Source organism: Mytilus edulis, chromosome 6, assembly GCF_963676685.1.
Source record: "Mytilus edulis chromosome 6, xbMytEdul2.2, whole genome shotgun sequence".
Classification (NCBI taxonomy): domain Eukaryota; kingdom Metazoa; phylum Mollusca; class Bivalvia; order Mytilida; family Mytilidae; genus Mytilus; species Mytilus edulis.
Window position 1 is genome coordinate 49098404 of NC_092349.1, and position 18502 is coordinate 49116905.

At 32.4% G+C, this 18502-nt stretch overlaps 1 protein-coding gene across 2 annotated transcripts in view; it reads left to right on the forward strand.

Moving 5' to 3' along the window:
* The first annotated feature begins 8675 nt into the window (after positions 1 to 8675).
* LOC139529113 (uncharacterized) overlaps positions 8676 to 18502 on the forward strand; it is a 44687-nt gene continuing 34860 nt past the window's right edge. The window contains exons 1-7 of one of the 2 annotated variants that reach the window (XM_071325394.1): positions 8676 to 8726; positions 9710 to 9738; positions 10564 to 10608; positions 11216 to 11298; positions 11705 to 11776; positions 13495 to 13633; positions 15335 to 15388. In XM_071325394.1, the coding sequence (XP_071181495.1) occupies positions 9720 to 9738; positions 10564 to 10608; positions 11216 to 11298; positions 11705 to 11776; positions 13495 to 13633; positions 15335 to 15388 (412 nt within the window). In that variant the 5' untranslated portion in view covers positions 8676 to 8726; positions 9710 to 9719. The remainder of the gene's footprint in view (positions 8727 to 9709; positions 9739 to 10563; positions 10609 to 11215; positions 11299 to 11704; positions 11777 to 13494; positions 13634 to 15334; positions 15389 to 18502) is intronic. The other variant, XM_071325395.1, reaches the window with a different exon arrangement.

Sequence of the window (18502 nt, forward strand, 5' to 3'; positions counted from 1 at the left end):
TCATATGAACATCAGGCACAATCCTTCCCGCTAGGGGTTTAGTATCATACCATCATAACATATATGAGAAGAACATAACCCGTGTCATGCCAACAACTGTTTTTAGAATAAATGTGTTTAGTTCCGATGCAAAGACCTTATCAGTGACTCAATATTAACGCCAAAATATGCAATCTTTAATGACTTGACAACAATATCGTAATTATATCCCTTCTTAATAAGTCTATTCAAAGGTTTTGTAAGTTTCTGAGGTGAATACTGACACCTTTGTGCTTTATAAAGAATATTTCCATAAAAAATTTGATGTGAAATACCTGAACGTATTAGAAGTCTGCATGTTGAGCTATGTTTACGAATGATGTCTTCATACCGATGATAAAATTTAGTTAATGTGTTGACTAGTTTGTGATATCGAAAACCCTGGTGTAATAATCTTTCAGTAATACACAAATTTCTCTCGTTAAAATCTAAAACATTGCTACATACACGAGCGAATCGTACAAGTTGAGATATATAAACACCGTAAGATGGTGACAAGGGAACGTCACCATCTAAAAACGGATAATTAACGATAGGAAATGAAAAATCATCCCTTTTATCATAAATTTTAGTATTCAGCTTTCCATTAGTGATATAGATATCAAGATCGACTGTCAATCTGGAAGGTCACTAACAGCTCTTCAATGCATCGAGAAATTCCCGCACCCGATGGCGTCCTTCAGCTGGCCCCTAAACAAGTATATAGGCTAGTTCGGTGATAATGAATGCCACACTAAACTCCAAATTGTACACCAGAAACTAAAAGTTAAAACAATACAAGACTAACAAAGGCCAGAGGCTCCTGACTTGGGACAGGCGCAAAAATACGGCGGGGTTAAGCATATTTTTGATATTGAAAGATAAATGATTCATTCCTTTTCATTGTTTATAATTACAAAATATCTTTTTTAAAGACATTCCGATTTTAGAATTTCAAAAAGCCAGAGCCATTTTCCCGTAAATTCTTTTCATTCAATAAGATAGGTAAATCATGTTTAAAATAGCCATATAGATGCTTATTATAATAGTACATGAACATACGTCACATTATTTATTTGTATACCTTGAACAGGTATTCCTTCCAAAAACAAGGCCAAGACTATTGATTTTTTTATATTGACTTTATTTAATTCTTTACCACCTTATGCGCATAAGGTACCATACCACGTAACTTGTCAACAAGCCAAATAATATCGAACAAATTCAAATGGGATGCTGTTTTTCTCATTTTGAATATATGTATATCTGTATTTGTCTTTTAAGGGTTTATCGGCTATAAGATAAAATAATATTATATATATTTTAACCGGGGAACATCTTACATCAGTTCGTCATAGAACACATTGTGTTACTAACACATTTTATACGGCCTTTTCTGACATTTAAACAAATCGGCCCTTCGTTGTGATACAGATGCAATAGCTTCTTGGTGCTTTTCCTATAAAATCATGACTTGTGGTGTTATTGATTTGTTCTGTGGTGTTGTTTTATTTTCTGATGACTTAGGTACTGGTGCAGGGACAGTTGTAAAAATGTCATTACTAGTATTTACACAGTTCATGAATTTGCGACAAAATTGCTGTTGACTGCATTTGTTACACATAATACCATGTTCAAAAAAGGTTTCGAAAAATTGTTTGTGTTGTTTTAAAACTTATATACAATGGCCTCATTTTAAGTTATGTGTATATTACACGCGCAGCATTTGAGCTTCATTGCTATATAATACATGTTCGTGTTTTTTGTTATGTACAGGCACATACATCAGTTTGGCGGCAGTTGTTCCATGCATATATGTAATAAATGTAAACATTGAATAGAAATTAAGTCAAGAGTATGGAAAGTCATGGGAATGCACACAATACGCGATACATTATTTTTTCTTTAATAAAATTATATACTAGTATACTATAAAGTCAAAATGAACCAGAATGACGCTATGAATTAAGCCAACATCCGAAAAAATATGACAGAAACATCAAAATTTAATATAACAACACAAAAAATGCAATAAGTCTAAGCGAGATTCGAACCTCAACTTCAAATAAAATTGAGAATGGAAATAGTGAATGTGCCAAAGAGACAACAACCCGACCATAGAAAAAAAAAACAACAGCAGAAGGTCACCAACAGGTCGTCAATGTAGCGAAAAATTACCGCACCCGGAGGCGTCCTTCAGCTGGCCCCTAAACAAATATATACTAGTTCAGTGATAATGAACGCCATACTTATTTCCAAATTGTATACAAGAAACTAAAATTAAAATAATACAAGACTAACAAAGGCCAGAAGCTCCTGACTTGGGACAGGCGCATAAATGCGGCGGGGTTAAACATGTTTCTGAGATCTCAAACCTCCCCCTATACCTCTAGCCAATGTAGAAAAGTAAACACATAACAATACGCACATTAAAATTCAGTTCAAGAGAAGTCCGAGTCTGATGTCAGAATATGTAACCAAAGAAAATAAACAAAATGACAATAATACATAAATAACAACAGATTACTAGCAGTTAACTGACATGCCAGCTCCAGACTTCAATTAAACTGACTGAAAGATTATGATTTCATCATATGAACATCAGGCACAATCCTTCCCGTTAGGGGTTTAGTATCATACCATCATAACATATATGAGAAGAACATAACCCGTGTCATGCCAACAACTGGTTTTTGAATAAATGTGTTTAGTGTTTAGTTCCGGTGCAAAGACCCTATAAGTGAATCAATATTAACGCCAAAATATGCAATCTTTAATGACTTGACAACAGTATCGTAATTATATCCCTTCTTAATAAGTCTATTCAAAGGTTTTGTAAGTTTCTGAGGTGAATACTGACACCTTTGTGCTTTATAAAGAATATTGCCATAAAAAATTGGATGTGAAATACCTGAACGTATAAGAAGTCTGCATGTTGAGCTATATTTACGAATGATGTCCTTATACCGATGATAAATTTAGTAAATGTTTTGACTAGTTTGTGATATCGAAAACACTGGTGTAATAATTTTTCAGTAATACATACATTTCTCTCGTTAAAATCTAAAACATTGTTACAAACACGAGCGAATCGTACAAGTTGAGATATATAAACACCGTAAGATGGTGACAAGGGAACGTCACCATCTAAAAATGAATAATTAACGATAGGAAATGAAAAATCATCTCTTTGATCATAAATTTTAGTATTCAGCTTTCCGTTAGTGATATAGATATTAAGATCGAGGAAAGGGCAGCGGTCATTGTTAGTATTAGCTTTATCTAAAGTAAGTTCAACAGGATAAATTTCTTTAATATACATACTGAAGTCGTCATTATTGAGAGCCAAATTATCATCCAAATATCTAAAAGTATTATTAAATTTGTTTATCAGATGTTGTTTCGATGGGTCTTTGCTTATTTTTGTTATAAATTGTAACTCATAGCAATACAAAAACAGGTCCGCAATAAGTGGCAAACAATTAGTCAAACCGTCTTTGATTAGTAGTTCCATGCTCTACTGATAGAGCCACGGCGACGCTTGGTTATAATGTTTTATTTAGGAGCTATATCAGTACAATTTAGCGATGTTACAAATTTTTTCTGTCGGCACTTTTTGAAATTGGCCCTTCTGTAGAAAAAAGCACGACAAATTGGCCCTACCTTCATGGTACTTCAAACAAGCGTTGTTCATTTTCCCTATTATCAGTTTTCCTATTTCCCACAAGTAAAACCAACTCATCATAAATACCAGGATTAAATTTTATATTTACGTTCACGCGCGTTTCGTTTTCAAAAGACTCATCAGTGACGCTCGAATCTAAAAAGGTTAAAAAGACCAAATTAGGTACGAAGTTGTAATAAAATTTAGTCCTGGTATCTATGATGAGTTTATATACCCTCTGCACCATCGTTCTGTGGTTACATATCTCAATTAATACGATGTGCTCGTGCATGTTCACATTTAATTGACTTTAAATACAGGGGAATGCTCCTTTTGCTAAAACTTTTCAAATAGAGTTATGAGGAGAAACGTTTAAAAGTGACACTCCGTAACTTTACGGACTTCATCACAAATTGGTTGATCTAAACTAGATTTTTTACCGCGTCTTAAAAACCTCTTTTGTTTTCTATTCGTTCCAATCTTGTTCTTTTAGTGCAGTATAAAAGATTTTTAGTGCAAATACTCAACATATCAACATTCCGACCAAATACCACAGGGTTGTTTTCTTTGACAAGCAATGTCTCATTTTGAAGATATTCATGGCCATCTATGTTAATTTGTTCTTTTTGACTAGAACGTAATTGCTGTTTAATTACATAAAGCGGACATTTCAATTTCACAAAACGTGCTTTCTGATTTAAATGTAGGTCCCTAATTGAACTTAACCATTCAATCAACAGTCGGACTGACTGTCACCCATTTGAAGAAAAGGCATTTCTATTAGACAGATTCATACCTGTTCAACACTGAATGAATAACAAAAAACTTAGCCATATCCCCCCAAAAAAAGAAAACAAATAAATAAAACTAACAGAATAAAAAAGTAAAATATCAATGTCATTTAAAGGAAGGAAGGCGTATATGTAATTGATATATCAATATCAATATAAAATAACCAAAAAGGTACATTAATAACACTTGCAACTCGGAGAGATCAACCAGCAAAAAATTGCATGCAGTTGTATAGCTAAAATACTTGTTGAACGGTCATTGATATATTGATGTTTTTTTAATATAAAGTAACAACTATTTTATTTAATGTTTTAGTGTGCAATCAAACACAGAAAGGAAATAGAAAAAAGAAAAAAACAGGAAAGAATAACTTTTGAAAATTACTCATATTCATTTGTTTTAAAACCTATATAAGCTTTGACTTTTTTCTCAATAAGTTGATATCTTCGGACGTATGTTTCCATTCAATGTAATAATTATATTTTAAATTGATCACAAATTGGTTGATCTAAACTAGATTTTTTAACAGCGTCTTACATTATGGTTTATCATTCATATATACGTCGTTTGGTCTCATAAGTACCGATCCTGTTTCCGAAAATGACCATTTAGCCGAATGTAAATTCGTAATGCTATGCGATGTGTCTCGGTATTTAGTAATGATGTTTCATTTGTACGCCTAGTTGGATATCGTGTTATGTCTCATCGTTTGTGAGATAAATTTTCTCGAGTCTTGAGGTTCGTATACAGAGTTTTAGTGTCATGTTGTTCGTTTTTATGTGTGATTACTGTTTTGTCGTATATCATCTTGCCTTATATTACTGTTATTTTACCACATAATTGATTTGTTTATGTACTCTTTTGATTTATGATAAAGAAAAAAAAAAAAAAAAAAAAAAAACGACATGGTGAAAAAATACAAATGAAAACACCATTACATTTACACTTCCATTTTGATCACCTGGTCATATGTAGAAAATACATTAAATAACACCATTACAGAGTCAATACAAATTTCGTATTTATGTACGTGTCTGCATTTAATTTTTTTTATTATATGTTTAGAAATGTCCCTTTGAAAACATAAACGTTATAAAAATACATCACTTTATGTGGCGTTGAATCATTCGTGTATCGCATTTATACTACATCCTGTTCATATTTACTATAAAAGACTAATTCAAAAGACTGTAGCCGAATTATTTCATTTTCATTTATGAATCGAACAATACTCGTCAGTGTATTTCACAAACCAATGACAGTTAAAACAATATAAATTGAACTTTTCCTACACTCCTATGATGGAAACATTTATTACGCACTATCTACATATTCAAGACGATGGCACGTAAACACTAGAGAGACAACAGTAAAACACAACATAATTCGTCTTTACCTCTTTTTTTACTCGTATGAATATGTATCACGTATACAAATTTTAGTATTTTTTCGGTTTTAGTGAGCCTATTTAAAAGTGCATGCACAACTAGTTTGTCAACAAATGTAAAAACAACTTTATGCTTGTGAGAGTACGAACGAGTATTATATTGTATAATCTAAAGTATTACTTTTTCAGTTTAAAAACCTGTTTTGTTTTCTATTCGTTTCAATCTTGTTCTTTTAGTGCAGTATAAAAGATTTTTAGTGCAAATACTCAAAATATCAACATTCCGACCAAATACCACAGGGTTGTCTTCTTTGACAAGCAATGTCTCATTTTGAAGATATTCATGGCCATCTATGTTACTTTGTTCTTTTTGACTAGAACGTAATTGCTGTTTAATTACATATAGCGGACATTTCAATTTCACAAAACGTGCTTTCTGATTTAAATGTAGGTCCCTAATTGAACTTAACCATCCAATCAATAGTCGGACTGACTGTCACCTATTTGAAGAAGAGGCATTTCTATTAGACAGATTCATACCTGTTCAACACTGAATGAATAACAAAAAACTTAGCCATATCCCCCCAAAAAAAGAAAACAAATAAATAAAACTAACGGAATAAAAAAGTAAAATATCAATGTCATTTAATGGAAGGAAGGCGTATATGTAATTGATATATCAATATCGATATAAAATAACCAAAAAGGTACATTAATAACACTTGCAACTCGGAGAGATCAACCAGCAAATAATTGCATGCAGTTGTATAGCTAAAATACTTGTTGAAAGGTCATTGATATATTGATGTTTTTTTAATTTAAAGTAACAACTATTTTATTTAATGTTTTAGTTTGCAATCAAAGACAGAAAGGAAATAGAAAAGAGAAGAAAACAGGAAAGAATAACTTTTGAAAATTACTTATATTCGTTTGTTTTTAAAACCTATATAAGCTTTGACTTTTTTCTCAATAAGTTGATATCTTCGGATGTATGTTTCCATTCAATGTAATTATTATATTTTAAATTGATTTATAACGTAATTGATTCATTTGAAATTGATACGCATGGTGAACAAAGGGCAAATGTTTTGTTAGCCTTACAAGTTACATTGTTATGCATAAAATTAGACAAAATAAGGCAACATACGATATCGTGTACTCAAGGTGTTAGATCTTATGTCCCCATTTTTACCAGACTCTGTCGGGCATTCTTATATTCCCTACAGCCAAAAGTGACCATGTCTCAATAATTTTAAGGTACATCTTCTATGGACATTAACTTTCATACCAGTTAACCTGTAAGTTGATCGAAAGATTTTCCAATTAACCGGTAACGTAAAAAGGTAAAATAAAAATATACGACAATAAACACAGGTAAATATTAGTGCATAAAAAGTAAAATCATAAAAATACTGAAGTTAGAGGAAAATCAATTCTGAAAGTCCATAATCAAATGGCAAAATCAAATAACAAAACTCATCAAAAACGAATGGACAAGAACTGTCATATTCCTGACTTGGTACAGGCATTTTCAAATGTAGAAAATGGTGGATTCAACCTGGTTTTATAGCGCTAACCCTCTCACTTTGATGACAGTCTCATCAAATTCCGTTATATTTACATTGATGCGTTATATAAACAGACACAATAAATAAAATAGTCAAAATATGGGTACATCAGTCATCATCGTATAACAATTTTAAAAGTAACAATTCAACAGAACACAAAAACGTCTATCTACTAACACATTCATTGATTATCTTACAACCAGAACAGATTTCGAAAATATTATCGGGCAGAACATTTTGTTCTTCACTTAATATATTAGTTATAGCTTTTATCTTGAAAATTAAATTAGTAAGCCAAAAAAAGGAGTCTTAGTTTAAATGTCCCCGATGAGTGACTTGAGCTCTTTTGATCACCTGCTATATATCAGGGATAAAGAAAGTTCTAGCTCATTTGTAAATAACACTTTTTGCTTTTTGAAAGATTTTTTAATATAAAATGTGCATAAAAACTTCTTAGTTATTGGTTACTAAACTGTACATCTTAACTCCTGTTTAGTCGTTTATGAGAATAGTCCTACATCAGATTTTCAAATCGAATATCAGTTAATATCAGTTAATATACAGTAAAAAACTCACAGCCCTTTCTCTACCAAAAACGATTAACTACTCTCTTCCATTCCATAGATATAGTTAGATGTGGTATGAGTGCCAATGAGACAACTATCCATCCAAGTAACAATTTATAAAAGTAAAACATTATAGGTCAAGGTACGGGCTTCAACACGGAGTTTTTGCTCACACCGAACAGCAAGCTATAACGACCCTAAAACATTGCTAGTCTAATTTTATTCAAATTGGAAAACCAACGATTTAATCTATATAAAAAAGGAAAAACAAGAAACACTTATGAACCACATAAACAGACGACAACCACTGAACATGCATTTTAACGTAAACATTATCATATTCACAAACATGTGGTAAAAGTATTCGGATTTTCCTTGTTATACTTCAGTATGAGAACACTCCTACTCCGTCTATGTCACATATAATAGTTCAAAAAATTGCACCGCAGTTCTGTATTGAAGAAATACCGATTGATATGTCCTGAACTTATTGATATACATATAGGAACATTAGGCAATAGCTAGCCGAAATTGTAACGCTGATTTTTTTTCATTTGTTAATTACTCCAATTTCACTTGCATTTCAGAACTGGAAAATATATAAAGATAAAGAAAATATGGCAGTCTTTTTCTGAAAGCTATCAGTTTCTGACTGAATTATTATCACAATGTGATCTTTTCAACTCTGTAGTCTAGTTTATGTCATTCCTGATAAGGCATACCATCTGAAGGTAAACATTTTTCAAATTTTACTTTATTAATTATAATTTTTGATTACTATACTAGCAACAAATGATATTTGTAAGAAGTAAGAATCCCGATAAAACACAGCTACAGAACAACAAAATAGATACATTTACTACTGATGAGTCTTTTGTAGACGAAACGCGCGTCTGGCGTATATACATAATTTAGTCCTGGTATCTATGATGAGTTTATCTACATGTACTATGTTTGCGACCCTTAATTCTTAGTTCAAATAAAGTTATACTTATTTACTTAAAAAGAGTCAATGAAATATACACCAAGAATACCGAGACAACAAGGGATATTGAATTGCCATAAATAGTAAGAACAGAAAATAATGGGCAAAAAATATAAAGAATATAAAAATTGCAGAAAAGTTAAAGAATATAGACATTAAGTACACTCCATCCCCAATCGAGAGATCTGTCACTGTGGTACGTACTATTTTCTTAGTTTTAATACGGAAACACGACGGTCTTGACGGGGTTTATAATGATAAAATAATTGGCGAAAAGTACAATCAAGGAAAACAATTCAAAAGGATAGAGAACAATCAATTTAGAAACCTTATCAAGAAAAACCGGAATAATTGGGTCCAGAAATATAACAAAAAGTACATAAGAGATGAGAAATAATAGAGATAAATTGTCCCAATAGTTACATCTCTTGCACGTACATGTAGATTGAATCGGGCAATTATAGAACAATTAAAATTACTATAACATGAGTAGTATTTTTCTTTGATCTTCGATTGAGTTAACTTTGGTAATTTTTAGAAGGAGTGCATTAAATGAATCAATATCTTAGTCACTTCACTCTTCAATACCGCCGCCGACCGCTTGTCATAGGAAAAGTAACGAATAAAAGGAGCTAAGACCACTGCTCTTACTTCCAAAAATTAATGAATTGCCTAAAGTCGGTACTTTTTTGGAGAAAATATCACATACAGATTTTCAAATTGTTTTAGGTATTACATAATGGTACATTCATATATATGTAAGTATGATATATAGTCTACTGTACGGACTTCACATGTCCCTTATCCGACTATACGCTCAAACGTACGTGATGGTGTCACTGTACCGTTATTAAGTGATGTAACTTTATAACGTAACATGCAAACAGTTGCATCATCTATGTCCTAGGGAAAACATTTATTACTCATATTGTATCTCGAATTAATTTCCGCATGTCAACAGGAAGATGTAGTATTGCTGAAATTGGTTACTTTTCAACAAGGAACAAAAGTCTTCCCTTTTTAAACAGGAGAGGGACAAAAAGTTGAGTGAATATCAACATATCTATACATAAAAATGTTAATTTAGTATGATTAACAATCATCTAGAGTGATCCACAACAAAGCAAATGACGTAGATGAAATGTCATGTACGATCTTCCAACATGGAAGGACACTAGTATTTGTACATGTATGCGATCGTTTTCATCATTCGAATAAATAAAACACATAAGTCATATGTAAATCAGGATCTTTGTTTGCTTCCCGCGAAATATGTTTATGTTATATAAGATTATACTTGAATGTATAAATATTAAAAGTGTAAAAGGTAAAAATGTAGTGTACAATTATAGAGAGATTTAACAATTTGACGACAGATGAAAGGTTACAAAATATAAAATTGAGAAAGGAAATGGGAATTGTGTCAAAGCGACAACAACCCGACCATAGAGCAGACAACAGCCGATGATCTGTCAACATATTTTTTCGTTTAAATTATTCTTACTAGTCTTTGTAACATTGATTTATGACGAGGAAAATAAAGTCAACCTAATTCACATATATTTATGTATTCATCATTTCAGTTCTTTTCGTTACTGTTACCTCCATCATATGCAAGATTGCATTGGGTATGATAATATATGATTTTATTTTTAAAGTCGTATAATTACATAACATATAGGTTTCATTATATTGCAATCAATGGCTTGGTTGACAGGTTTCATAGTTACATGAAATAGCTATACTACTGTTTTTTTTATTTGACATTACAATAGCCAACCAAATCACTGAAATAGTTTGGTAAATCATATTGGGATTCAGAAATTAAAGATTTGGTGTAAACTATTTAAAAATACATCATACTGAGGACCTATTCATTAATATCAAGTAAGTTTCAGATCAATTCAGACAATTCATGTAAAATTCGGTACAGTCGAGCACATATTTCACTTGTTCTCGTTTGTAGTGTTATCTTATTTGTAACTTTGTTTTAATCGGGAGTCATACAAATAACAGTTATGCTATTGCGGCCTCAGATAATTGACGAGCAGAAGGAGGAAAAAATACAAAAAAAAAAATTTGAACAGAAAAAAAAATAAATTTAAGCATATCTGAGATCTTTATACGGATTCAGTTTTAAAAAAATGATATTGCTAAAATTAAACGTCATTTTAACGTGAAATTCTTGAATACCAATATGATTTAACAATGTGGAAATATTATTCTGTATTTAAGGTCTGTCATGTTCATCATGTTATAGCGAATCTGACAAATCCATGTGTCTGAAGAAGCAAGTAAAATGTCCGGATGGTCTTGAGGTAGATATTTGTATTCAATACATATGCGTATTTCAAATATCTGAAATAACTGTTTAGCAAGGATAGGAAGTTGATTTTGAGAAATGATGCAATTTAAATCTTAGTGTGATGAAAAACAAGAAAGCACTTTGTCTTTCACTATCTGGTATTTATGCATCAAAGAGTTTGTAGATAGTGTAATTTACTTTTAATCAAACCAAATAAAGAAGACGTAACATATAACAACACAAACCAAGCAAACAAATAATCAAACATATCCTCCATATCACGATCGTCTTTGATTATGTCAAAAGTTCAAGACGATTTATATTGGACTTTAGTAGTGGAAGGATATACACAGTTTTTTTTAATGCATCTCATTGATTGAAAAAAGTGAACCAACCACTTATTTTTGTTTTTATTTCAGGAATGCTTCTTAGACAAAACCTCATTGCAAGATTCTTCGGTGGTTTACTCGGCCGGCTGCAGGGCAAAGGCGGTAAGCACAAAATGACTTTACCATCATTTTTCGAATTCGTTTTTGGTAAGTAGTAAACTATTTCATAATCGGAGAAAGAATGCAGGACGATTATGAAAATGATCATTCTGCAACAAACAAACAAAAAATTGAAGGAGATTGTGTACAAAAGGCAAAGTAAAATTCGACCAGCAAAAAATGTAAATTGTCAATGGCAAACAAATTTTGAAAATAAGTCTATATCAGTGAGGTCATTAATTCAGATAAGAGTAAGTAAACTAAAAGGGTCAATGAGCACCAAAGCTCCTTCCATCTGTAAAGACGCTCAGGTCATAGAGGAGTTGTCTTGCCTCCATGACAAATATGTTCCAGCTGACAAAGCCTCAAACAATATTGTTTTTGTTTGCAAGAATCACTACATTGACTGCCTGAATAAGGAACTCGGGATAAATAACACACTTGGAAATCCTACATATACACTAAGTACGCTTCCGAAGCAGGAAGTCGGATAAATCTGCTTCATATTAAGACCCTTTTCTCGAAAGGACTACTGATGGTAGGTTGAATACCAAAATTTATGACAAACGCGATGATTTCAATTTTGCTAAAGTCAACTTTCCATTTCTGTGAAGCGACATCCCAGCGCCACCAGCATATGGAGTATATGTGTCTCAATTGATACGTTACTCTAGAGCTAGCTTAAAGTACGCTGAGTTTGTTGAACAAGGAATACTGCTTTCTCAAAAGTTGCTAAGACAGGGCTATGAATCAATCAAATTAAGGTCATCACTCAAGAAATTTTTACGGTCGCCATCATGAGCTGATTGGCCATTATGACAAAAGTGTGTCAGAAATCATATCTGATATTCTTTCTCAGTCATAATAACCTTCCATCATTACCGAACTGAACAAAGAAATAACACGACGGGTGCCGTATACGGTGCAGGAAATACCTACCCTTCCAGAGCACCTGATTTCACTCCCGGTATTTATAACTGTTGTTGTAAATGTCCTTTGATTTTTTAAGTCTTTGTTTACTCCTTGGTTTTGATTATTATTGTCTTAACTTTTGTATCCTTTAGATGAAATTGTGGATTTATCTTTCTGACAACTGTTACATGTTAAATGGATTTTTTGTCGAACCAAATTATGAAGAACATTGACGTACTATGAGTTGTTCAAAGTTTTTTCAGTGTTTTGCAAATCTATAATGCTAAAACCAACAAAAATGTATATATACAAAATGCAAGAGTTACTCACACATATCAGTCAAAATCAAATTCAAAATACGTTTTGTTTCGAATTATATAACAATCTCGATATCACAGGTGTAGACAATGATGATGATGATGATTTGGTGCTCAATGTCCAGTTAAAAAAGTATGCGTTCAAGGAGCAAAACACGTTAATGTGAAATCAATACTACCCTGCTTATCTAGCAAGCCTAGTGGAAGACATTTGTCAACTTATCAGACACATGATCGTGATTCCGATTCAGACATTCGTCGCTTGTACTTTTGTGCAACACGCTGTGTGTAAAGATATAGAATACAATTTTTGTAAATCTTTGGTGTGACCCGGACAGGGAAACAATGACCTACTAAACTCGAGACAAGCACGATACAACGAGATCATTGAGTTGATCCCGAGTCAGGACATAAAGAAAGAAAAAAAAAAGAAAACAGTAGACATGCTGATGGGATTGACATACATTTAATAAAAATAATTTTTTATTTAAGGTTTGTGATTTGTTAGGAAATTCCGTAGGGAAAAGGGGCGATATAAGTCGGTCAAGGAGGACGTCGGTTCTCTGTGCACAGTGTTGTAATTCAGCTCCAAGGAATACAATTCCGTGCAATGCACATTTATGTGACGATCGTAAGTGTTATTCATATTGTTGTCATCAATCTCTGTGTCTGTTGAAAATGCAAAACGACGTCATATACGTTTAACACCAAAACCGTTAAATGTTACAACGATGACAAGACAGCATATGTCGAACACGGGTAGTGCTATTCCTGGAAATAAAAAGAAGGAAATAAACTCCTCATATATTCCAGGATTAAATATATTACACAGGACGCGAGTTGTAGTAACTTCAGACACTTGTAAAAAAAATAAGAAGATCAAAGAAGCCAGATCATTTAATTTCACATTCAGATACTAGTATACTAATGATGTTCTTTTTATTAACAATCCAAATTATTTTCTGATTGGGTTCCATTTTCGTATCCTCCAGAACTAGAGATAAAAAACCCAGACACGACTGCTTCATTTTTATACTACTTTGCCTCTTTGTGATTAATGAAAGATAATTCTGGCTAATATTCCCAACAATATTATCATAATACATGTAATAGGGAGTTAATATAAGGTGGTTAATACATATAGTTCTTTTCATAATAATTCAAATGCTTTATATAGGTTCCAATCATAATTTTGCTCTAAAGCATTTGACATAAGTTAAATGTTTCTGGACTGTTGTTGTTGATATGTTTTTGTGTGTGTGTGTGTGTGTGTGTGTGTATGTTCATCTATTGTATGTTTGTGTTAGAGGTGTCACAGCATACATGTATTTGGCTTTAGGCAATACAGTAATGCAACTACATAAGTATGATTTGAGATCTAAAATAACACGTGTGTTGTACATCTGAATTAGTTACCAGAAATTATAAAAAGACAGAGGACATGATATAAAGCATTAAAAAATAATGCGGCTTTTTAAAGATTGAAACAAATGCACTATCGGTACTCTCGCAGTATGTTGACTCATTAAAACCAATGATTTGTTTGTTAGGGTGGTTTATGGCGACCCTGATTACTAATAAGTGTCTTGCACGGTCGGTGAGCTTATTACTTGAAAGTTACTAAATAATATTTAAAAAAAAAATTGTTCTTTATCTTTTTTATAACAATTTGAAACGTTTCAATCAAGTAAATACAAAAAAAATAATGTCTTAAATTAACCAAGAATCAAACTAAAATTTAAATCAAATAACTAAGCCTAAATATAAAATTATAAATCTGTGAAAAGAAAACAATACACAATATTGAATAGCCTTTTTCGTATTAAAATACAGTAACAAGAAATGTCACTCGTGCATACAAATGACACTCCAAAATATGAGAGAGGTGTGTGTGTGTGGCAGGATGTATGCAATTTATCGAGACTCCGGGATCGAGTGTTTCTAAGCTCCGGATTTAAGATCCGGGAATTATTTTTTCGAATTTCGGGATGTCTGGATTTAGTTTCCTTTACATTTGGGATCTCGGGATTTCGGGATCAGAACCCCTCCTAGTCCCCACCTTCCACTTCACCCCCTCAAAAAAAATTAATTATTTGACACATCATTTGTGATCCACAATCAATAAAGATTCTAAAGTACCAATGTATCCAACAGTTGTAAATCTAAGATATTTTATTTTGTAAAATGCTGTTGGTTATGTTTTTTGGTGTATCATTGTGTTTTATTTAATAATATACTATTGATCTAAGTTTGTCACTACTTTGAAGACGATGTCACTGTTAAATAATTACTCTATTGTGCTAATGGCTTATTTCTATATGTTATATTTTAGGGTTAACACCTGGCACAACAACACCTGGCTATGTTACAGATAACAATCTTACCGGTAAGTAAATATAAGTAATACAGACATCATGACGGTCATTCTTTTCAAGTATGCAGTCAGGTGAAATAAAAAAAAATCGGAATTTCAAATTGATACTATAAATCAGAGAATTATCAGTTTTGGAACAGAATAAGTTTTCTTTAACATATTGATAGGTTATGGAACCCTTTTCTATATATTTATTGTTTTTGGTAGCGTTGACAGACTTTGGGTCTCACACTGTAAGAAAATAAATTAAGAGACTTCTTTAATAATTTATCCTACATCAACAAAAGATTTAACCCTGACATGACTACATCCTTAAGATATAGAACCACAAACCGATAGCCCCTAAGCTGTGCTAAATTGAGCAATTTCAAGCATTAATGGCTACAGTGTTTTTAGTTCAAGGAAAGTGGAACGATCGTGTCAAAACAATACCTGATCCTTACTTGAACATAGAATGGGATGGACAGATACATGTACTTATACATAAATGCAACAAAAGAAACTAAGTTCAGATCTGAGAGTACTCGCAGTACAGACAACTGGTAAAAAACCAATAACAAGTTATTAAAAAAATCATGCATCTAAGACTAAAATATCAAACAGCACACATCAAGCATCCAATGACTTCTTATAAAGACGTTATGAACAGTCAAAAGAACATGACCTGATAAAATGCCACGATACAGGTATCGACAGAATGTAGAGGCATTCATGTGCATATTTATATAAAAAAATATTATTAAGTCTGAATTTTATTTAATGATACAGTACTTGCAACCTTAGGCGTTACTATTTCAGCGATCAATCAGCGGTCATCGATCAGTCACCGATCAGTCAAGTTCGCGTCAAACTCACGTCAGCAATCCGTCAGACTTATAGTAAAAGTAATTGACTGATCGGACTGATCGGACGGATAGTACCGATCGACCTTCATGACGGATTGAACTTTAATACGTCACATGATGAACTAATACAAATTACGGAATTTTAGTTTCGTTTAATTTAATTAAAATGGCGACTCGTGAAAATCGAACGTTCAATGATACATTTTATTTATTAATTACAAGATTGATCGTTTATATAAATATACAGTGTTAATTTCCATTGTTTAACCCAAGCGTACATTTTAGATAAATAAATTGAATGAAAACTACGGTTCCTAATTTGTACATTGGGATTAAAAATTCGATATGTATCATTAGTTTCTTTAGTTTACAACTCTGTCTTGTATTGTTCTGGTCATACTATTTCAAATATTCAATTTCATGACTGTATCATGTAGTACTGCAACTGACATCGAAAAAGACGCTTAGTTAACGAGTTTAATGGTCCGGAATAACACACGGCTGCAAATTGTTTTAAATGATAGAATAATATCTATATTTTAATTTCCGTCGGGTCGTAAAAAGTTTCTATGGTCACATTTTTGTATGTTATCCCTTTAATGGGGGTACCCCTCAATTTACGGTTTTGGGTAGTTACCTTAAAATCCAAAAATATATTTTTTGGTTACATTTCCCGCTATTTTCGTAAATATTTTCTATGCACATATCATCAAGGATCATCGGAATAATGAAGCCATAAATATAATACCATCTCCAAGTCAAACTTAAAGTTGGCTGTTTTTTAGATAGATATTTAACGCGTTTTTCTTTGAAAACGAGAAAACATATGATTCAAAAACAGTATTTGACATTTGAGAGGACAAAACATATTATTGCGATACTGCATGCAAATTTTGTTGGGCAAATTCCAAATAATTTTGTCAAAAACTCAAAAATAAAAACATCATTTGTACCTTTTTTAATTACGGAAATTTCTTATCCATCAATCAGCTCCACCATTTATTTTTTCCTTCACAATCCATTTATTGATAGTTTCGAGGTGATTATGTAGATTTTGTAGGAGAAGTTAATTTATTTTTGAGTGATTTGAATATATATAATAGTTCTTTATTGTATTTTCTGTAAATAAGTTATATTTTTGTTAATAAAATTTTGACTTTATATAAAAGTTAACCAAATCCTTCGGATAAGAGGTTTTTCCGGATAATGACTATAGTTGACATTGTGTGAAAATACACTGTATGTCAATGTTTAACCTCAGAGCAATTAATATGCATGCAAGTGGTCGGGGGAAAAGTACTATTGAAGTTTCGCAGAGATTTGGTGTGTGACAAGGTGATGCTAAACCAAACTTCTCTTGATATTCTGCTTTGCGTGGGCGAATCATCAGTGATGTTATGAGACTTGCACAAGAAGGCAAAATTGGTGCGTCTTTAAATTAATTGATTGATTGTTGGTTGCTTGATGTCCAGTGGCAAATATTTCATGCATGTTCAGGACGAGAACAAGCTAACAATAAAAACAATATGTAGGTTTTGTCATAATAGAGGCCATTCGGGATGATGATCGGGAAAATTTCGACTGCCACTGGAAAATGATGGTATTTTGGATTGGGACAGAAATTTTCCATTGCAACATGCCACCTACGGACCCCTCAAAGAGTTGATGCAAGGGTTTTTAACGTGCAAAGAACGTGACACTCCCTTTACACGAGGCATCGGATTTAACGTCCCCATTCTGACCGGACGTGACTGCGAACTTGATACATCCCGCACAGCCAAACGGAAGCCCAACTTCGTTTTACTGCCGGTCGGGGGAAGACCAAGTGACCATATTTCGTTTCCCCAGTCAGCCTTGGGGAACTTTAAATTAGAAACAATAGAAATCCATATATGTGATCAAACTGATCGACATGTATCCTCACAACCTGACACTTTTATACGATCTCGCGCTCAGTTTCTTCCTTGTAGTTTGGATATGAAAACAGGGTTTTTGTGTAAAAGAAAAACCTTTAAAAAGACAGAAAACTACGCAAAACCTAGTCCTCTAAACGTGTTGACAGTCTTTTAAGTTGTGCTTATTAATGTGAGTAATCATTAATCCATGCATAACCAAGTACTTATTGAAGTCAACACCTGTGCAATTAAGTAAAACAGTCACTGAAAAATTAGAATTTGAACTTGCTGTCAGTTCATTAATAACGATTGTTAGTGATGTGATTTGTTCTTCCATAAGAAAAAGCCTTTCTCATGTAGCACATCCTCTATATATACCGATCAAT